The sequence below is a fragment of the Dasypus novemcinctus genome, chromosome 16, assembly GCF_030445035.2.
Source record: "Dasypus novemcinctus isolate mDasNov1 chromosome 16, mDasNov1.1.hap2, whole genome shotgun sequence".
NCBI lineage: Eukaryota > Metazoa > Chordata > Mammalia > Cingulata > Dasypodidae > Dasypus > Dasypus novemcinctus.
Genome location: NC_080688.1, coordinates 79,302,493 through 79,325,959, shown reverse-complemented (window position 1 = coordinate 79,325,959; position 23,467 = coordinate 79,302,493). Strand labels below are relative to the sequence as shown.

Here is a 23,467-nt window from a genome sequence, read left to right as displayed (position 1 = left end):
AGAGCCGCCCAGTGCGAAAGAAAGTGCAGCCTGCCCAGGAATGGCGCCGCCCACAAGGAGAGCTGACACAACAAGATGATGAAACAAAAAGAAACACAGATTCCCATGCTGTGGACAACAACACAAGCGGACAAAGAAGATGACCCAGCAAATGGACACAGAGAACACACAACCGGGGTGTGGGGGGGGAGGGGAGAAATAAATAAATAAATAAATAAATCTTTTAAAAAAAAAAAAACTAGAGGTGGAGGAACCGCTTGCCATTTGTGGTTTTACAGGTTCAACACTGCTTGTTTTGGGCAGGTTTTTTTTTTTTTTAAAGATTTATTTTTTATTTATTTCTACCCACCACCACCACCCCCCCTCTGGCAGATGTCTGCTCTCTGTGTCCATTCGCTGTTGTGTTCTTCAGTGACCGCTTCTATCCTTATCAGCAGCACTGGGAATCTGTTTCTTTTTGTTGCATCATCTTGTTGTGTTAGCTCTCCTTGTGTGCGGTGCCATTCCTGGGCAGGCTGCACTTTCTTTGGCGCTGGGCAGCTCTCCTTACGGGGCACACTCCTTGCGTGTGGGGCTCCCCTACGCAGGGGACACCCCTGCGTGGCAGGGCACTCCGTGCGCACATCAGCAATGCACATGCGCCAGCTCCACACAAGTCAAGGAGGCCCAGGGTTTGAACTGCAGACCTCCCGTGCGGTAGACGGAGCCCTATCCATTGGGCCAAGTCCTTACATACTTTTGTATATACATAACATATACAAAATCAAGCTCACTGCCTCTCCCTCTCATCCCAAAAGCCAATTCTTGCCTTTACATCAATGATACTAGGATCACAGTCACCCAACCTAGAAGCCTCCAAGTTATCCTGGCACAAAATCCTGTTAGTCTTGTTCACACTATATCCCTAGTGCCTTACATGGAAGACACACTCAAATATGTTCAATGAATGAATATAAATCCTGAACTACTCCTTCTCTTCCCACATATAATCATTCAATAAAATTCAACAGGTCTTCATCCTAAACAATTATATGTCTGCGGCTCTTCATCTGCAGTGACCTAGCCTAGATCTTCTCATCTAGCTCCTGGGTAGCCCCTAGAACCCCACAAGAAAGGCACTATCCCATCCACTTCTACTCCTGGTCTGCTCTTGTTCATCTTCAAAATCATCTCCCACCCACCCCTAACAAAGCAGAGTTGCATAAAACTGCATTGTCAAACCTCAAATGTAGTGCACTCTGTACTGCAACCATTTCTTTCTCCCAACTAGGCTGAACTCCTTGAGGCAAGGGCAATGTACCAATCTTTTTTTGGATCCCCAGTGCTTCACAAGAGTGCTTTAGCACACAGGAAGTCAAAGTATGTTTGTTCAAGGCAGTCCCCAAGACTGTCTCCAAGTCTCTAACACCTCTGTCTCTAATCCATCTTCCAGATGGCAGCCAGTTAATTCCCTTTATTACAAACCTATTCATGTCATTCCCCATTTTTAAGGGCTCAACAGCTCCCCAATGCTTATCTAATCAAGTCTTCAGCATATGAGGTCTCTCATAATCTGGCACAAAACTTCTTTTATTCTTATTACCTAACACTTCACCACCCCTAGCTACTCATCATTCTCCAATGTCCCCCACACGTCATGGCCTTTCACTCATGGTTAAGAAGCTGGCAGTTCCTTTGCGTGCAATATTACTCCTCCATTCTCACACAGGGAATCCTTCCTGGGAAGCCTTTCCAGAGCATTCAACTTCCAAGAAGAGTTGGTTTGTTAAGCTTCTGGATTCCCTTGGTACTCTGTAAATGGCTCCATTAAGGCATTTCAAGTTTTATTATAATTGTTTATGTAATCTCCACCATCAACAGATAGCAAAGTCTCGATATTCAAAAGCCATACATCCTTAGAGCTTAATAAATTTAACATAAACAATTTTTAGACCTCTTCACTTCTATCCATAACCATAACCAGCACCAGTATTTATTTTGAGTGTGGAAAAAAAAAAGACTCTCTCAGGATAACCAAGTAAATAAATAATGTTTCTAAACGTTCCTGAGAGTTACCACACATATGGTAACCATAAAAAGCAACAAATACCAGAGATTTGGAAGCTGGGTGGCTAGCCATGTCCATTTATCTACATGGATGGCAGCAGTCAGCTTAACAAGTATTACCATTTCAAATTCATGCCTCAGCTAAATCAGCCCTCCAGTGTTAAATCTGTAAATACCAAAAGCAGGGACACAACTTTATTCGTTCTCTATCACCAACTCCTTACTGCCTAGTCCTCAAGGTTTACTAAATTGGTGCTATTTCCCTGCTCAACCTCTTGCTTCCCACTTTTAAGAAGTGATTCACAATTATCCCAACCACCAAGCTGAAAACTTGTGATTTTTGAGGTTCTATTTCCAAAACAGCCAATTTAGCTACTGAATCTTAGGATACTTTTATATCAATCTCCTTTTCTCCCTTTCCCTGCTCTAGCCCAGGCCCTCAGTAGCTTACTCCAACCACACAAGCTCCTAGGTTTCCCTCCTCCAACTCCTAATCTCTTCCACTCCCCACTCATCCAACACCAGTATGTCTCAAACTATACAGTGCATAGCAATCACTGTGCTAAAAGGCAGGTTATTCAATACGTCTGAGGTAGGGCCTGAGACTGTGTTTCTAACAGGTTTTCAGGAAATGCTAATGATGCTAGTCCATAGACCACATTTCAAGGAGCAAAGCCTGGTATAATTGAGGGAGCAGGCTGGCAAAAGGAGGAAGAACCAACCAACAGGATGAGACCTTCAAGCCATTGCCCAAATTAATAATCAGCCAATCCAACACCTCCCAGTTAGCATACCCTATTAACATAAAATGCTAATCTAGCTCCCAAACCCTAGCCCATGTTCCCACTGGGAACCCAAAGAGAAACCAATTAGATTGCGGCAACTTAAGGCTCTATCCCCAGGATGGCTGAACAGTGAACCTACATTTAGCACAGCCTCAAAGTGCTGGGGGCATTTCCATCTTCGCCCCAGATGCGCTTCCATCTGTGCCCTGGCCAGGCTAACACTTGAGATTAACACTGCGAACTCAAGCTGTAACACTGAGCTATAATCAAATAAACGTCTGGTAACTGCATTGAGGTCCCGTTTCTTCATTCTGAACTAAGAAACAAACCAAGGAAAAAAGTGGCAATAAAAATAATGCTGTTCTGGAAAAAATGCCTAATAAGCAGTCAAAAAGCAGAGACCAGATGGCTATCAATCAAGAATGTATAAGCACAGATTTCTATGCTATACAAGAAACTCAACTAGCTACTCTCTGAAGTCCCTTTCCATGCTAGCCCTCCCTAAGGTATCCATGAGGTTTATCATCCATTCCACATACCCATGAAATCTGACAGAACTGCACTCTAACAGGTATTGCTTCTAATACTGCATTCTCCAAGCTCTAACTCAGTACTTTTCTTCCAACAATTCTTTATTCCAATATTACAAATTCTTAAAAGATAAAGAAGGCACTGTGCAAGTGGGAAGGCATAGTCCTGCTTGTGATAGTACCTTCAAGATAATTGAACAATACTGCTTCCCTTTATAGATCAGAATTATCTGGAGATCGATGCCACCTGGGTTAATCTGTCAGTTTCTCAGAACTCAGAGGACTGTCAACCACTTTGTTTTATTTTGCTTTGTTTGGGGTGGGGTCTTCTGCACATCTACAGAAACAGAAAGCAATGACAGATTCTAATTCTCTATTAGCCACTACAAGTGGATACAACATGTAAAACAAGCATTCAGACTGTACTAAACACAGGTCTTACTCTGAGAAATTAACTCATGAGTCTTGTCTTCAGAATGACATTCTCCTCTTAAGCAGTTCCAATATATTTGTTTATACAACTTTTGTCACTAATTTCATGTATTTATTCATCAATGAGACTATACTATTCAGATTTTGGTTAAAACCACTATAACTTGATTACAGAGCAAAAGATCATTGTACTTCTTTTTACAGTAACAAAGGCAAAATAGTTATTCTTCTTATGAATCAAAGACTGCTAATATTTATGCTAAAATCCCCCATGAAAATCAGTTTGATGGGTGCTGCTATTGCTCTAATGAGTTAACTGAGGTCTCTGTCAAAATGTGCCATAGAGGGCAAAAAGGTGCTAATTATGGTGGAAAACACACATTGACAGGTAATTAACCTGAATGTTTAGTTTGAATTAGAAGCATTTTCATTTTAATTAGAAGCATGATGTATTTTAGTCTGACAGTGCATGAATAACTTTTTTATTACCATGGTGTTTGTTTTAATTTTAAAACTAACATAAAAAGTAAAATGAAAACCTTTTCCCAGTGTTGTCATCCCCCTAACTACAGGAGACAATATTCCACAGGGTCATTTGTCACCCACCTAAGACAAAAATAATTTATAAGCCACAAAGTCAAGACTTGTTATGTGCATAGTACAGGTTTTACAGCCATGAATAAAAGACTAAAAAGTTGTTTTTCTATGAACACTTAAAGAGTTGTTTCCTCCTAGTTCACACAAGAGATTAAAAAGTTTTCCTCATCCATGAAGATCCAGTCTTGATGGACAAAGATAAAAAAAATAGCACCCCCAAGTCAACATCTCCCAAATTTTACATTAAAGCAGTCTACAACGACAATAAATGAAAAGTACCTGCCTTCGAAAGATAAGCACATATTTCCCATAAATCCCATGTAACCACAGGAAAACAAAATTTCACAAGTCAAAAGAGAAATGAGAATGTCTTTCAAGTGTACTTTAGGCCCACTGTCAGGCCTACAACCTCGCACATGTGCACATTTGTGCTTCTTTTCAAAAAAGCAAACTTCATACTTGCTTAATCCAGAACTTAGATCCTCACAAACTATGATACCAAACGAAGCTCAAAGCTATTCAAGTGGATAAAAAAGTCTAGATGCCTAGAGAGGTAACTAGTAAATTTCAAGGATGAAACTGGCATTATTAATCCTAAACTCTATCTGAATGAGCCCAGAGCCAATAATTTTTTTTAAGATTTTTTTTTTCTCTCTCCTTCCCTCCTCCCCCCAGTTGTCTGCTCTCTGTGTCCATTCGCTGTGTGTTCTTCCATGACCACTTCTATCCTTACCAGCGGCACCCGGGATCTATGTTTCTTTTTGTTGCGTCATCCTGTTGTGTCAGCTCTCCGTGTGTGCAGAGTCATTCTTGGGCAGGCTGCACTTTCCTTCACGCTGGGCAGCTCTCCTTACAGTACACACTCCTTGCGCGTGGGGCTCCCCTACGCAGGGGACACCCCTGCGTGGCACAGCACTCCTTGCGCACATCAGCACTGCACGTGGGCCAGCTCCAGATGGGTCAAGGAGGCCCAGGGTTTGAACCGCGGACCTCCCATGTGGGAGGCGGACGCCCTATCCATTGGGCCAAGTCCACTTCCCAGAGCCAATAATTTATGGTTGCCCCTAAAACAATGCAGGATCCTAAAATTCATGGCAACAGTCTACTCCTTTAGGTCCTTCAAGATCTGGCTCCAGGGCTCCAGACTTCTGGGGAGTCACACAATAGAGTTTGGAGCCTCTCTCCGAATCTGTCAGTGTGCCTGTTTAGAAACATTTCACCTGGTATTGTAAATGTAAGTTGGCTTGTTTGTTTCGCAAATGTGCCCTCAAAATCTGTATTTCAAGGGATCCTAAAAAATGCTTATTAGTCATCTTTGAACCAAAAGCACCTTTGACATAGCAGAAACTGATAATTACTGAACGAATGAATGTGTAGTCTACCGTTATCACTGAGCATTAGTGTCCAACAACAGCATATCCCATATTACTTAATGAGCCCTAATTAACTCTAATTAACATGAGTGGGGATTTATCTTGGCTAAAAATAATATATTACCTTTGTACAGCATCTCACAGTTTACAAAGCACTTCTACATATATCATCAAATCTGAACCTCATCGGGTTCTTTGTTTTTATCACCTTCTCTCCCCCACCCCCACGCATCTCTCTCTCTAATAAATGAGACTACATGAAGTTAAGGAATTTATTCTAGGTCTTATGTCAAGTAAAGTAGCAACCACACTCAAATCATAGGGAACTCTTTCCACCCTAAGAAAGAGCAGTAGTTTAAAGTGCCTAGGGCTTAGTTTTTAAAAACCAGTACCATTGTTTTAGGCACTTTCATCTACCTGGAGCAGCAGGTAGATAATACTTTTTTCTACAGATAAGGAAAGAATGAAGTAGAGCTCAGGGGTAAATGACACAGCCAGAATTCAAGCCCAGGTTTTAACTACTTCATAGTTTCTGCTTCTGAAACTTCTAAGTCCGAACCAGCAACAGAAGCTTATTAGGTTAGTGTCCCACACTCACAAAGTCAAAGTGGACACTCACTAGTTCAACTGTGGCAGGAAATGCCTGGATTCGAATTCTGCCTCTGCCTTGCTCACTGCACAAATCTGGACAACTTACTAAATGGCTCTGTAACTCAGTTTCTTCACCTGTAATACTGGGATAAGAGAATTACCTACTTCATAGGGTTGTTATGAGAATGAAATCAGTTAATATTTATAAAACAGAACAGTATCTTGCACATAGTGAGAGCTATATAAATATCAGCTAAATAACAAGTACTACTCAAATTCTTGAGCATTATATAGCAGGATACATTTATGTTAAGGCACTTCATTTTGCAACTGTTTCTTCAAATTTAAAAAAATGCCATCTGGTTGTTGCTGTAAAAGAAAGAAATGTTACTTGCAAATAGTTAAGTTTAGCAAAACATCTTTGTTTCACTGAGAATTTTAAACTTAAGTATTAATGTACTCGAATCTAAAGTCCACTCCAGCAAAGATGATTTGCACGTGACTTCAACAATACAACTAAAAACCTTCAGAAGAGAAACACAGTTCTCCACCAAATACGTTTAAAAGGCCACGAAATCCAATAATAAGATGTCTTTCATTGCTTAATAAAGAAGAGTTGGTCCACAGACCATGAAAGCCTGCTTTCCAAAGGGGGCAAATGTTCTAAGTCAACTTTTCTTTAACTTCAACTGCTTTTCTCCCGCCCCCAGGCCCACTTTGTTTTTTCTGGGTATTTATTTATTTAATAGCAGTAAAGCACCATAGTTTCAGCACCACAATTTTTCTACTATCTCAGAGTTATTTCAAATTATATTCTTGTTATCTCAGTCCATGACTGCATGGAATCCCCTTCTCAGGTTAACTAAAAAACTCTTAAAGCACCACTGGCAGAGTTAATACTGATTTCAATGGGCATGCTAGTCTATATTTTCATAAATTAAAAAAAGATAAATCACATGTGCTTCACACTGACCTTCAGAGTAGTCCCAGAAATTGTCATGTGAAAAAGAAATGAAGTGGTAAAATCAGCTAAGGATCCGTCCCTTGCTTCATTTTTGTCTTCAATGATTTCAAAATAACTACTAAACCTATACCACTCTGTATCACAGATTTTAGTCCCCTGCCTACTGTTTAAAAAAGGCATAAACTCTGGGGAAAAGTAGATCTTAAATCAGTGAAGAAAGAAAACATTATACTATTGAGAGTTTGTTATCTTTCCTGCTTCCTGTCTTATTTAGACAAAAGATAAATGAAAATTTTAAGCATAGAAAATAAAACTATAAAAATACCACAAGAAAACACTGGAGACTTTTTTTTTTAGTCTTGGGATAGGGGAAGGTTCCTAAGCTTACCTCAGAACGCTGAATATGTAAAGAAGACTGACATTAAAACTGAAAACTTACACTTAGTGAATATACCATAGTTAAAAGTAAACGTAGAATGGATAAAAAATATTGACTTATGAAACAAAACTAATTTCCTTAAATATACCAAAAAAAAAACACACAAAAAACAAAAACACATACATACTATAAACCAGTAGGAAAAATAGGCAAAAACTATGAACAGGCCTTTCATAATAGAAATACTACAAATTAATATGTAAAAAATAGTTTTAACTTAATCTAAGAACAGCAATTTTTTAATGGAGTTTTTTCCCCCACAACTATTTACGCCACTTACCGCCTTCCATCCATAAATATACCTACCACTTCACATTACATCCTATATCAGTACACAATGAAAAACATGCATGTGTGCACCAATGTATCCTAAGGGCAGGGGTGTGGGTGTGAGTGTGTGTGTGGGTGTGTAAGGAAGAGAATGGGTCTGCCAAATCTAACAGTATTTACTTCTTCCTATGCAGTAGAATTCCATTTCACATAAAACAGAAGATGAGGGGAATGGATATCGCTCAAGTAGTTAAGTGTCTGTTTCCCATGTATGAGGTACTGGATTCAATCCCCTGTACCTCCTAAAAATATATAAATAAATAAATAATAAGTAAAAATAAAAAATAAAAACCAAACGTCCGCTGCACTCCAGTCATATCCCCTCTCTAAGAGACAACCAAGAGAAATTTCTCCTTTATGCTTCAGCATCTGGAGTAAATATTCTATATGCCACATACAGTATATTTTAGTCCCTTTGAAAATCTCTCTTCCTCATTTTAAAAATGAACAGTAAGCTTTTGGGAATTAATTGACTCAACTGGTTAATATCCACGCAAGGGAAACAAAAACTTTTCTTAAGGTAAATGATTAAATTTAAAGGGAACCTAATATACAATGAAATCTTTCTCTCACCCTTAAAAATATTAACTTATTTCCAGAGTTTACAAACTGTCTTTGTGTAAACAGGAGCAGGATTTTTTTTTTTAGTGAAAAGGTATTCAAAGCATTGGCACACAACAAAATCAGCACAGAGGGAAACGGACTTTGGCCCAGCGATTGGGCATCCGTCTACCACACAGGAGGTCCGTGGTTCAAGCCCCGGGCCTCCTTGACCCGTGTGGAGCAGGCCCATGCGCAGTGCTGATACGCGCAAGGAGTGCCCTGCCACGCAGGGGTGTCCCCCACGTAGGGGAGCCCCGTGCGCAAGGAGTGCACCCGTAAGGAGAGCCGCCCAGCGCAAAAGAAAGTGCAGCCTGCCCAGGAATGGCGTCGCCCACACTTCCCAAGCCTCTGACGACGACAGAAGTGGACAAAGAAATAAGACACAGCAAAAAGACACAGAAAACAGACAACCGGGGGAGGGGAAGGGAATTAAATAAATAAAAATCTTAAAAAAAAAAAAAATCACACAGCAAAAAGTCCAGAGATATTAAACTGAGTTCTTTCCGCTTTTTGCATCACACAAAGGCAGAACTGTGTATATATACCTAAATAAGCTACATACAAACAATTGTTACATCGTTTTAAAAAAAATGAACTTGAATAAAGAGCATAATGAATACTGAGTTTTTTTAATGAACTTATGTCTGCAGAGGAATTTTTTTTCAAAATCTATTCTTAAATTTTTCTCCACATTTTTTTTTAATTAAATGGTTCTAGGAAGCAGATGTGGTTCGAGTAGTTGGGCACCCACCTACATAGGAGTTTGGTTTGGTTCCCAGTACTTCCTAAAGACAAGGAGCAAGACAGTGAGATGAAGCAACAAGATAACACAATGAGATGACACAACAAAGAGACACAACGAGGAAACACAATGAAAGATACAAAAAATGGCTCAATTAATTGGGCGCCTCCCTCCCACATGGGAGGTCCCAGGTTTGGTTCCTGGTACCTCCTAAAAAGAAGACAAGCACACAGTGAACAGACACAGCGAGCACAAACAATAGCGAGCAAAACAATGGGGAACGGAGGAAAATACATAAATCTTTAAAAAAAAAAAAAAAGAACTGAATGGTTCTTTTTCCAACAGGTCCATTCTTCTAACAATTTCAGCTTCAAGATACTGGACAAAGCACCATTGATTTTCTACCACTATTCCTCTTCTCAATCAACCATCTATGTCAAAAGTTCTATCATAAATCCCCTGAAAAGTAACATCGCTGATAAAATCTAATTTCCCTCTGTGCAATTAAAATATCCAGCTGTCTCATTAGACGCTCTCCACTTACAGTCTGTCAAAGGTACATGCAACCTCTCAAAAGCAATGAGTAGAATAAAAAGAAACTAGAAAAACCTGAAATAATAGGGAATCCACCAAATCTGTGAAGCAAACAATTTTTTTTAACTTTCATTTTTAAATATAAGGCACATCCAAAGATAAGTTTAAATTCACACTGTGGGAAAAAGAACACTGAACAAATCATCAAAATCCTGGGTTCTATTCCAAATTATAAGATTGGTCTGATTCCATAACCATGGAACAGACATTTAACCTCTATGGGCTTGCATCCTTCATCAACAAAAACACAGGTGTTTGATTAAATTCTTTCTATGACATTCTAAATTCTATACTCTAATTAAAATAACAATACAAATACCTAATGTTCTTTAAGTGCTTTTTTCCTACTGATTCTTGACATAGGTAGGCAGGCACAATGCTCACAGTGAATTAAAACCAATTTACCAAGTCTTACACATTTGGATCCCTCTCATACAGACTTATTATTACAGAAAACTTTATAAGCTTTTGATTTTAAAGTATCTTATGGGAAGCATTATGTGTCGCAAACAGCTGGACACTCACCTACCACATGCAAGGTCCCAGGTTCAATTCCCAGTGCCTCCTAAAGAAGACAAGTAAGACAGCTAGGAGACGCAACAAGCAGGGAGCAGAGGTGGCTTAAGCAATTTGGCTTCTCCTTCCCACATGGGAGGGCCCAGGTTTGGTTCCCGGTGCCTCCTAAAAAAAGAAAACGAGCACTCGACGAAACAGACACAGAGAACAAACAGCAAGAGTAAACGAGGGGTGGGGGGGGATAAAAATAATTTTCTTTTTTTAAAGTTACCCAAATTACACATATGTCAGATAAAAAACACAGGGGATTCCCATATGCCCTGCCCACACACCTTCCACACTCTCCCACATCAACAACACCCCTCACTAATGAGGTACATTGATCGCAACTGATGAAAACACCTTGGAGAACCACCACCAAGCATGGATTAAAGTTTGCATTGTGGTTTATACTCTCTCCCACCCAATTCTGCTGGTTAAGATTTATAATGGCCTGTATGTGTTGTCGTAATGCCACTCAGGACAACTCCCAAGTCCCAAAAATGCTCCCATATTATATCCACCTTTCTTCCTCCTCATCCCCAGAACCTCCAGGAGCCACCACACCAATGATACAATTTCCCCCATTGCTAGAACCACAAGTCTACAGCAAAATACCAGCAAGTCCACCCCAGCCCACAGTTCACGCCCCAATCCCAAGAACTCTGGGATGGCAACATCAACTCTACCTCCAACTGAGAGGGGGCCATGATCCCACAAGGGCAATGAATGGGACCCTCCCACCCGCAGTTGTAGATTCTCTCTACAACTCTCTCTCTGTTCCTTGGTATGGTAGTTGTCCATCATCACCTCCATGTTAGTTGTCTTGGGTGAGACAAATGGATGGGAGAGTAGATGTTACAACTCAGTTGAGACTCAGTGCCCAGCTGGCACATAGATAGCCCAAAGATTTAAGTCTCCCGGATGTATACCTACCAAATGTAGTGTTAATTATAGGTTCAAATACAAGGACAGAAGAGCCATGTGTAGGGAAACCACAACTGAGACCAACTCTGCCTCTCTGGGGAACATAAATTCCAAAGCAGGGCTCACTGGCAAGGCACCAAACCCCCAAGCTACCTGCCCTAACTATAGTGTCTGGATGTCTCCAGAGCCCCCAGGAGCCCTGCTATCTGGGGCAGCATCTACTTTGGCAGTAAAGAGATCCTGCTGAGACATGCACAATTGTAACCTCTGGAATGACCTCCCAACTCACCCAGAAGTCTCCCAGTCATATAAACTCATTTGTCTTTACCTGTCCCCCTCATGGTCAAGGTCTCCTTCCAGCTGCATTGCTAGTTGGTGCTTGACAGCAATCCCTCAGTGCCAGGGAGGTTCATCCCCGGAAGCCATGTCCCATGCTAGGGGGATAGTAATGTATTCACATGCTGAGCTCGGCCTAGAGAGAGGCCACGCCTGAGCAACAAGGAGGCTCCCAGGAGGCAACTCTTAGGAACCCTACACCGCTAAGCTAAGTTTCAACTCCAAACGCAAAGGCTCATACACAAGGTCATCAATATGAAGTACCCACCAAAGGACCATCCTCCTCCACCACCACTGCCCCTGCACTCGGGGGACTCCTGCTTATCCACTAGAGAATGTGGCAGAGCTCCCCAGGATGGGAACCCAACACTCCTTCTTTCACCATGTGACTCTCCACCAACCATGAAAATGCCCCATAAACACCTGAACACACCCATATGCACTATATGTACACCCAGGTAAGCCTCCCCCCATGCATACCCCACCACTGACATCCCACACCAATGATCCTCCCCCGCCACAGCTGCAACCCAACCCGAGATCCAAAACCAACCCCAAAATGAAGCCATGGCCAAAATACAATCAAGAAATTAAACCATAATGATATTCTCAAAAATATAAAAGACAAAAATTTTTTTTTTAATTTGGGATAATGAACAATAATGAAAAAATATTTTTTAAAATTTTTTAACATTTTGCCTTTCATCACTGTAAGATCTGTTGTCCTACATGTACAGTGTGACATTTTCTTTCATTTATTATCCCAGTGTCCTTTTTTATTTTGTCCTCAAAGAAGCTTTAGGTTACAGAAAAGTCACATACTGAAAACAAGGGACTCCCATACACCCTACATCCTCCCCCTTTCCCCCTCCTTTTTTTTAAAGATTTATTTTATTTATTTCTCTCCCCTTCCCCCCCGTTGTCTGCTCTCTGTGTCCATTCACTGTTGTGTTCTTCTACGTCCGCTTGCATTGTCAGGCAGCACTGGGAACCTGCATCTCTTTTTTGTTGTGTCATCTTGTTGTATCAGCCCTCCATGTGTGCGGTGCCACTTCTAGGTGGGCTGTGCTTTATTCGCACCGGGCAGCTGTGGGGCACCCCTACATGGGGGGCGCCCCTGCATGGCATGGCACTCCTTGCACACGGCAGCACTGCGCATGGGCCAGCTTATGACATGGTTCAAGATGCCCTGGGTATCAAACCGTGGCCCTCCATATGGTAGGCGGATGCTCTATCAGTTGAGCCATGTCCTCTTCCTGCCCTTCCCCTTTTAATAACATTTTTTGTGTGGATGGTATGTTTGTTACAATTGATGTACAAATATTGAAACGTAGCTACCAACCATGGTAAATAGTTTACATTATGGTCTACATTTTGGATCATACACTTTTATAAATTTTTATGTAATTTAACATGGCCTATATCCATCATAGCAAGATCATGCAGAACACTTCCATCTCCCCCAAAATGCCCCCAATTCTATCTATTCTATTCTCCCCCCCCCCAGTACCCATGACAACTATCAGGTTTCACTCTTTGCAGGACTAGATTCATAGTTACTTTCAACAACACTGAGGGCTTGACACACAGGTCTGCCCTCCCTACTAGGCACTACCCATGCTCTCAAAAGTCTCCTGCCCCACTATTTGAGAACATAGCGGGCCTCCTCCGGATGGGAGTCCACCACCTTGCCATTATGTGGGTCTCCACCCAATGATATAACAGACTATGGCAAGATGAACACCCACACTCCCTAGAAGCCTGCCCCAGGTGTGCCCTATCCCGAATGCCCCCTACATTCAATACCCCAAACCAGCAACCCTCACTTATCATACTGCCAAAGAACATTCCCAGCATTGTAGTTTCAACCATGTACCTCCCAATCCCCAGTGTTCACCTGCTCCCTCCCCCAACCCTGTCCCCAGTTCCATGGACAGCCCACCCCATCCCACCCCCCTGACAAACCAGCACCATCCAACCTAAGATGATGAGTAAGAAGGAAGTCGAGTAAGAGAGCAAGGAGATGCAATGAGGAGACGCAATGAGAGACACAAGCAGCAGAGAGCAGAGGTGGCTCAAGCAATTTGGCGCCTCCCTCCCACATGGGAGGGCCCAGATTTGGTTTCCAGTGCCTCCTAAAAAAGAAGAGGAGCACACAACCAGCAGACACAGAGAGCAGACAGTGAGTGCAAACAATTGGTGGGGAGGGAGAAATAAATAAAATAAATCTTTAAAAAAAGTATTTCGCTTTATAAGTTAACTTAAGGATGTTACTTTCACTTAAAAATGAATGTATTTATTTAAATTATCTGTAGCATTCTGAATTATTTTTGGAGTAGGAGTGGCAGGGGGAGGGAAGACAACATTATCTAATCTATCATTAGTCCTAATCAGCTCCAAAAAGGTAGTCTACTCATGTCAGTAACCTCAGGCTGCCTTGTGAGTACACCAGGTCCAAGCCCATTCCTTTCTCTATCAGAAAAGGCAGGGGATTTGACAGGTGAAGATTTTCAGAACTTAAAACTACAACTTTAAGTCCTTCTAATTTGAGAAACAGGCTGTGTAATGGAGTCAGTCACTGAATGTTTAAGCATTGGAAGAGACTTTAGACTTACTCAACCTCAACCCATCACTTCAAAGACGAGGGAGAAATGTTACTTTCACCTGACCCCGACACATCAGCCAAACTCAAGAACCCCAAGATTTAACACCCGTTCAAGCACTACGGCACCAGCCAAACAAGCTCTCAAAATATGGATAGAAACAAAGAAAGAATTCCTTACAAATACAAATCTCATAATATAGTAAAGGTCAAAAACTTGCTCTTTGTACCATGTATCAGGTATGAACTGATTGTAATAACCAGATTAATTATTAAATAGCAATGAAATGACGTACAGGTCTCTCTTTTGCTGTATTTAAAACCATGCCTGGCATTGGAAAAGAAAGCCCAAATGTTCTAACAAATAAATGGAGGCAGGTATATGAAATATCCATTCTTCAACAGCTCTTCATTAGATATGAGTCTGTAGAAACAAATAGACACAAAAACATATCTCTTCCTGCTCAAAATGGAAACAGTAATAATAAAACCACCTAATTTAAATTATCTCAATCTTCAAATTTCTAATCAGTTTTCTCAATCGTCATTGAAGTAGTCCAACACCAAATAAGTTCCAATCTTATTCAATTTTCAACTGAAAGCTCTCACACGTAACTGTGAAATGAGTCTAATTTACCTACAGCAAACTTTATTTGGGAAAGCATATGCCAAAAATTTGGGAACTGCCTGTATGATTTTTGCTAAAGTAGAGACATTTACAAACCCACAAAAAAAATATTACCTACAAAAAGAAAAAGAAAAAGAAAAAAAAAGTATTTTCCCCAGTTTCCATTTAGAACTTCTGAGTTCCTAAACCCAGAGGCCACTGAATTTGCACCTCAACAAGACATTTTATTCTATTTGCTACATTTTACAATATAATGACACAAGCTCAAATATAAAAATAAGACAGAAAGAACAATTACGTCAGCAGGAATGTGGCATAGTAGGATGGCTATACTCATTTTATTTAACATGCTGTAAGGTATAAAAGCCAATATGTGGTAACACAACAAAATCATTTCACCTATACAAAATGTAATAACACCTCATTAATCCAGTAACTGTTATTATATTTGATTCTAGAGTACAATATCACACAACCTAAAAGAGCTGCTAAGCCACAGTTAACCAAAGCATCATTAAAGTCTATTCTTTCCAGATTCTTGAGTTTCAATTCATGAAAATTTTCTGATGCCTGTATTTGTAGTTTCATTCAGCCTTAGGGTATAAATACCTAATAAGTCTAAAGAACCCACATGGTCGGTTTTGCTTTGTTTTAATTATACTATCTTCAGAAAGCCAAAGATAAGTATAAAAAAGCACTGACATTAGGTCAAATTCAAAACCCCTCATTACCAGCCAGGGTTATACTAGATGAATATAATTAAAAGGGTGGAGTGGGTTTTAGAAGGTGGAATGGGGGAGGAAAGGCTTCATTTTCCCAGACTGTTTTTGACATTTTGAAGACATCTATTTCCATTCTTCAAAACGCCAGGGCATCTTTAAATGAACCACTTTTCTACTGACTGGCATCAGGATCTCTCAACTCTCACAGTACAACAATTAAACCTTTCTCCTGACCAGATAGACTGAACTAAGTTCAACCCTGGCACATAACAAAACCACTGAACCTAAGATGTTTCATTGGACAGATGTCTCATTAAATTCATCTCAAAGTTGTGGTAAGAGATGCCTTTGAAAAGGTGGGGGTGGGGATTTGAAGGACACCTGTTAACTCTAAGAAAACTTTGAGAAACGCTCTCTAGAAATGCTCATAAAGCTCACTAACATGAAATAGAAGATATTAATAGTGTGAGGCACAGCTAAAATCTCCTGCCAAGGGACAAATGCCTCTGTGTGTATGTGTGTTTAACACATCCCTGGGGACCTAACAGGATGAAAGACTAAAGAATCAAGGCACACATCACCAGTTGTACAGCAAAATTTCACAAATTCAGTTCAACAAACGTTTACATTAAAATGCCAAGCATTATGGTAGGAGTGGATCATAAACAATGTAAATATTATGTCATCAATAAAGTAAAGACTAAATTTAGAATTCTAAATAGAGAATGAGAAACAAAAGATAACTTACACATTAAAATAATAAGCTAATTTAACAATCTTACAGCAACAGATATTCAGTCTGAAACTTTACACAAACTCATTTATACCAATGTCCTCTTCTCCTTAAAATTATTTCAATAAGAATGGGTGCAAAAGATACACCACTTTAAAATAACTATGAGATTAAGGGTGAATAACTTACTCTCTAGCTCTATATAACATATGAATTATAAACATTGTACAACAGCATAGTAACAGCAATAAACTGCTATTTATGACTAAGGTAGAAGTATTTTAAAATAAAAAGTTAAGCAAATAAGATCTTTCATGCTGAGTATTTTCAGTACCTTAACAGAGAAATAAGGCCATTTTTAAAGAAACTGAATTGTCACACTACCACACTCAAAAGTTTCCCACTTTGCAGATGAAGTATTAATTCTCTACTTCCCAATCAATATTCAGTTACACAAATAAGGCATACTTGCATGAGAATAAAGAACTATTATGTTAATTCTATCTCATCAAATTAAATGGAAGTATGATTACTTGCAACCAGAATATTTAGGATACTTTAGAACAATTTCTGCAATGTCTGCTTAAGTGCCAGTCTTGGTTCTTCACATCCTTAACGATAGTATGATAAAAATAGAACCAACCCCATTTCCCAAGGAATACCACTTTGAACTAGAGTATAAAATCACCTCATTACCAACAACAAAACATAGCATATTTTCTGAATGCTTTAACCAAGTGAAAAATTCAAGTGAACTTGAAAATCAGCATGGATTCATGGAAAGTGATATGAATTGCAAAATAGACTATCCAAGCTTTCTATTCTCAGCTCTGCCAAGGACTGAAAAACCAAGATCAAGAGTCAAACGTCTGTATGCATCAGTTTCTCCATCTGAAAAGAGGACTGACACCAACCTCTCCCTAATAATGAAAGGACAAATGAGGAAATATACATAAAGTCCTTAAAAATTTTTAAGATAATAATACCCAAGGCATTCTAGATGTCACCAAGTCAGTTATGAAGGAAAACACATTACTCATTTACATCAAAAAACAAATATAAAATATTAAAAATATAAAAACAAAAATAAATTTAAACTCTTTGTTCTTAAAATTAAAAGAACTGCTGAAGCACAGACTGGTGTCATATGTTCATATGTTACTCGATACTGCTGTAATTATAGTAATAAGAACTGCTCATCGGTATCACAGCTTAATGCTGAACCACCCCTTCTTGGTTGCCACGTTTTCTTCTTTGATCATTCCCAGAAGAGAAAAAGGGAAGAAATATGAGAGGGGAGGGACCGGGAGTATGTTCTCAGAGCAATCCCAAGGAGTCATATAAAAATATCTTGACCAATATTCACTAGCCACGGAGGATGTGCTCTCCATTCTGTTAACACCCTTCCTCAGTATTAAAACTTGAATTCAAATAGGTAAGCTACTAAATCCAAAAGCGATAGAAAGTTTAAAAATGTAAAACCTGTAGTTAAATTCTGCCTTTCATCAATGACTCAGACCCCCCCCAGAAGTCCAAAACACAAGTTCATTAATGTTTGTCAGGTAATCTAAATTCTTGAATTTTTTTTAACCTAAAATGACTCTCAGGTAAAATTTAGGACCTCTGATTTAAAAAGGAAATTAAATGTTAATGTACTTATATTTAAGTAACATCAGATAAAGCCATTTAAGTTCTTCTATATATTAAATCAGGTAAGAGTAAGGTTGCTTGATTGATGTAATTTAACAGTTTCAAACTAAACTTTCATTAAACTCCATTACTAGATAGTACCTTCTAACCAGTGCCTCCTAGTCCCATGAAGACTTTCATCTTACTTTACCCAAATATTTAAATACTCAAAGCAGCCACAAATAGCTTTCAAAATGTTTAGAGAATAACTTGACTCAGGTTATAAATACTAAAATTAAATTGAAGAATGATCCTCCAGAGAATTAAAGTTTTCTGCTGGACAATAAATAGCTTCTAGTAAAAAGTAACCAACTATATAAACTAGACAGACAGCTGATGACAAGTTCAATTTAAATATAGAAAAATATTCAAAGAGCTTCAAAGGCAACTTCCTAGTCTATCCTTAACTCCAACTACATATAAACAAAAAGACATTCATTCAGTGATACATTTAAGTTATATATGAAATTATGAACACAAATGGGAGAACAGAATTTTCTAAACCCTCTTCAAGCACATCATCTAAAGTATACATTAATTATCCTCTTCTCAAAGAAAATAATTACTACCAAAATATAACACACACCTGTTGGGGTGCCCTACATTCCACAGTAGCACAGGGGTAATTTCTAGGAATCTTTTCCAGCCTGGAACAAACCTCCCAAATATGTGAAGTCCTGACAATGTTCCCAGAATAGGTGTGACTACCTTATATATAACAAGGCCTTTTTTAAAAAATTTAATAACTAAACTTCCTTGCAAAAGTTCAAGTGGACTCACCATATGCTAAATGTTGTTCTATGAACATGAATATTAACTCAGAGAGGTCTGCTATATTAGCTTTATACATTTAGGATTTAAATGAGTTCAACTTTGTATTTAAAACAAAACAGGCAATTAGATATCTTTATAATAATCAGGCATCTCCCTTCTGTGACACTCAAACATGGCTTCACATTCAAGAAAAGGCTGGATACTATGTGTGATGTCCCCATTTTATTATTTTTACGAGCATATACACAGAGGCATATATGTACTCATGCTGTGATACAGAAATAAAACAAATAAGTTCAGAATGAGGTAACCATTATTTTTAAAGAGCAAAACAAAGATTAAAATGACAACACCAGAAACTTAAAATTGAACCAGCAGAGCACTTGCATTTTATATTAAGAAGGGGGGAAAAAAAGTACATCATCCACTTAGAATATTTTAGACAGTCTCAAAGAGACAAAGAGAAGCAATGATATAAATTTCATGACTGTGACACCCAAAACCTTTCCCATGGACACTGATCAGAATCAACATATCCAATCGCGAGCAAACCAAGTGATATCAAACTTTTAGAAGTTTTTCTACATAAAAAATGTTCAACCACTGTTTGATAATCCCTTGTTTTATATACATGTTGCCTTCGATGTAATTAGCTTGATTATAAGTGCATTTGTCATTCTCATGTCAGCAAAATAAACATTCTCATTCCAAGTGTGATTACAATTTAATGCTTTCACAAAATAATAATATTTTACAAATTACGTGAGCTACAGGAAAATGGGATATAGCGGCTGTTCCTACATGGAAAAAAATCACCTATTTTCTGGGCTGTAAACTATAAAAAGTTATGCCATTCAATTGAGATACTATCTTCAGATACTACAAATGCTATTGTATCATGATTTGGGTTTCTTTATAGGGCAAAAATTTATTAGAAATCCACTGAAGAATTTCAGAAAAAACTCAATTAAACTTGGGTGAACATCCCACGTAGGAATGCTACTGGTCTTGAATGTGGGAGTAAGGATTTCTTCATTCAAACAGACTAACCTGCCACAAGGACACAAAGTGGACCACAAAACATACTAAATTTTAAAGAATGACTATAGATTAATAGTTACAAGTATGATTTCTTTCCCCACCATCACCTACACCTTAGAATAGTAAAACAAGGAAGATTTAACTCCCTCCTGTTTTAATTTTGTTATAACTTTATCTTAAATAAAAATCTTTGTCACTAAGAACATATTTCTTCAAGCCAGAGGAGGGAAAGGATGCAAACAACTTATAAAGCTCAAATAAAACAACCAGGACCTGGAACTCTCATAATGTAGCAATACCCAAGTCATCAGCAAAAAGAGAAATATTTCATTAGTCAGCCCTCATCAAGAATTTGATCTTGGACTGCAAAAAGAATGAGGAAGATTTTAGGTCACATCTGAAGAGATTTAATTTCCTATTGTGGTACGTGTTGCAAATCATATTGCAATGGCACAGTTCTGACTATAAAGATTGGAAGAAATAAATTAGGGAAAGAAACGGGTAAAATCATTTTGATGAAAGAATTGAACTTACAGAAGACACTGAAATAAAGAAAAAAACTGCGGGGGACAAGTATCAACAAAAAGCATCCTACTGTTAGGTTTTGAAAAAGGACTCTGGACAAATACACAGGCAGCGAGCTGAACAGGTTCATCAGGTGACAAGGAACAAGCTGCTGACGGTATATACTTAGAGCTAGAATGGTAAACTGAACAAAAGCGTGCGGGGGTGCTCTAGAGCATTTTCTGTTGAACATTGTCATCTGTCAATATTATCCGCGTGTGATGGTTTATCTTAAATCCGAAACTGCCTCAAACCCAACATGTCTAGGAGGAGAGGCCTGAAGGAAGAATCTTATTGAAAGTACTACTGCCTACTTCGGGAGCATCTGCTTCCTGTACTTCCTGGTGATTCTGCAACCTCCTCCACATTACTTTCCAACCTCTAAGCGCGCAAGATCGACTAAAACTCAAGGGGTAAAAAACTGCTCAATTTAGCATTACACAGATTGTATGTGCAAGCTGTGAAGGCGTAACAAAGGCTCACCAGGACCTGCACTTACCCTTGCGCTGGGCAAATAAACGTCAAATGTGATTCATTTCTCGGTCCACGGACGTGTTCACGCCCCACACGTCAAAGTGTAGGTGAGCTCCTTACCTGCGTAGAAGCGGATGAGGCAGCCGATTTCCGAGTCCATGCCTTCCTCCTGCACCCTCCACAGCTCCCCAAATCCCAGCTGGAAGAGGTAGTCATTTTGGATCTGCAACGGCTTCTCGTCGGCCTCCAGGCGCCGGGTGGTCTCTCCGTGCAGCTGCACGTACAGGGTGGGCGTCGGGGCCGCCTTCTCCGCGGCCGCCGCGCTCCCAGCGGGGGTCGACGGGGTGCTGCCGGGGGGTCGCGGCTGCCGCCACCCTCTCCTCCCGCGGCTCGTCGCGGCCGGCTCCGCCCTTCGGGGCTTTCGCCTTCGGCGGCGGCGGGGAGGCCGTCGGAGAGGGCTGCAGGGCGCGGAACTGGCCCGAAGCGGCCGTCGGGGCGGGGGCTGGGTCGGCTTCGAGCTCCTCCTCCGACGACGACGAGCCGCCGCTGCTGTAGGGATCCAGCCGGTCGGACGCGCTCTCGGCGCTGGGGCTCAGGCTGAAGCTCTCGGTGTCGGAGGCCGGGCCCAGGGCCGAGCCGTCCGGGGGCCGCGGGGCGCGCGGCGGGGAAGCAGGGCCCCCCGCGCCCCGGCCGCCGGGGCTGGCGTCGCAGGGCGCCGGGCTGGCGCGGGCGGCGCTGCCCGCCCACCCTCCCGGGCCTCCGGGCAGCGGCAGGTCCGCAGGCGGCGAGCGCGGCCGACCCCCGACGGCGCGCGGCCCGCTGTCCCCCGGCGGCGCCCAGGCCCGCGGCTCGGCCCGCACGGGCCGGGGCCCGGCGTCGGGACCCCTGCCCAGCACCTTGACCATGCCGCCGCCGCCGCCCTTGTGGCCCGGCTGGAGCAGGCGGGCGGCCACCTCGCCGGCCGTGGTGTCCAGCGTGCAGAGCACCGGGCGCAGGTAGGTGGAGGCCATGTGGCGATCGAAGACGTGCACGCAGCCGCGCTGGAGCTGCTGCCTCACCCAGTCGCGGTCCGACGGCTGCAGCTGCATCAGCTGCCGGTGCTTCAGGAGCAGCGTCTTCCTGTCCAGGCTCCGGGTGCACAGCGACGCCGAGGCCGAGCAGGAGGCGGCGAGGCCGGCGGCGGCGGCCGCGGACGACGACGCGGCGGCCGAGGACAGATTCCTCTTCAGCCGCCCTCTCCTCAGCAGCAGGGAGTTGGCGCCGCCGCCCGCCCCGGGCACCGGGGCAGCCCCGCCGGCGGGGGCCTGGGGCGCTCCGCGCCGCCTCCTGCGTCCCGCGCCTCCCGCTCTGCCCGGCAGCGGCCCCGGCGGCGCCTCGGCCCCGCTCCCGCCGCTCGGGGCCGCCGGGGTCAGCGCGGGCTCCGGACTCCGGCCGCTCCCGGCCGCCGCCGCCAGAGCCGCCGCCGCCGCCAGAGCCGCCGCCGCCGCTGCGGCCGCCGCGGGAGCCGGAGCTCTGTCCTCCCCGCCGGTCTCGGGGAGTCGCTGCGCCGTCGCCGCGGCGGCGGGCTCCATTGCAGTGGGGCTTGGCGTTTCCCCCCCAGCTCCGGAGGCAGCGGGCGGAGAGGGAGGCGGTGAGGCGAAGGTGGGCGGCGGCGGCGCGGGGAGAAGGGAGAAGCCAATGGCGTTCGGCGCGGCCGTTCCAGGGAATTATGTGGCAATTCGGAGCATTCCGCCGGTGCCTCGGCGTTCCATCCCGCTCGCCCGCCCGCCTCGCCGCCACCGCCCCCCCCACACACGCCGTCCCCGCCCCGGCCGCGGGCTCCCGGGCCGCAGCCCCGCCCCTCCCCCGCCGCGCCCGGCGAACCAGCCGCGAGGCTGTGCTCATTGAATATTAATCACGCGCCGGGAGAGGGAAGGTGGGCGGGGCGGGCGCTCCGCCGCGGCCTCATGAATATGCATCACGGGCATTACGGCATTCCTGGGAGTGGGGAGAGCCAGGGGTTGGCAGGGAGGCGGGGCTTGAGGGTAAACAAACGTGACGCGTGCGTAGGGGACGGGCCGGGCGGGGGCAGTTTTCCAGGAGGTCCCGAAGCTGGCCTCGCAAGCCGCAGATGCCTCAGTGAGCGGGCGGGAGAGAAGCGGAGCGGTGCAACTTGGGAATTGTAGTTCTTTCGCAGGAACTGGCGTGCACAAGGGCTTGCACAGGAACTACAAGCCCCAGCTATCCTTAGGTCCTGCCCCTCCTCGCCGCCGGCCGCGGACCGTGGACAGTGGGTATTGTGCCCTCTGGTGTTGAACTCTGTGAGGGTGGGATGTTCGTTGTGGCCGTTCTTGAACTTGTACCTTATCGGCCCATCCCCATTCGCCACATGACTTTTATATTCCCTGCTAATTGAA

At 42.5% G+C, this 23,467-nt stretch overlaps 1 protein-coding gene across 1 annotated transcript in view; it reads right to left on the bottom strand.

The window, feature by feature from the left end:
• The window catches only part of PHLPP1 (PH domain and leucine rich repeat protein phosphatase 1), a 280,844-nt gene extending 258,085 nt beyond the window's left edge, over window positions 1-22,759 (bottom strand). The window contains 2 exon segments of the mRNA XM_058277856.1: window positions 21,192-21,426; window positions 21,428-22,759. Coding sequence (XP_058133839.1) covers window positions 21,192-21,426; window positions 21,428-22,642 — 1,450 coding nt within the window. The 5' untranslated portion in view covers window positions 22,643-22,759.
• Window positions 22,760-23,467: the final 708 nt, after the last annotated feature.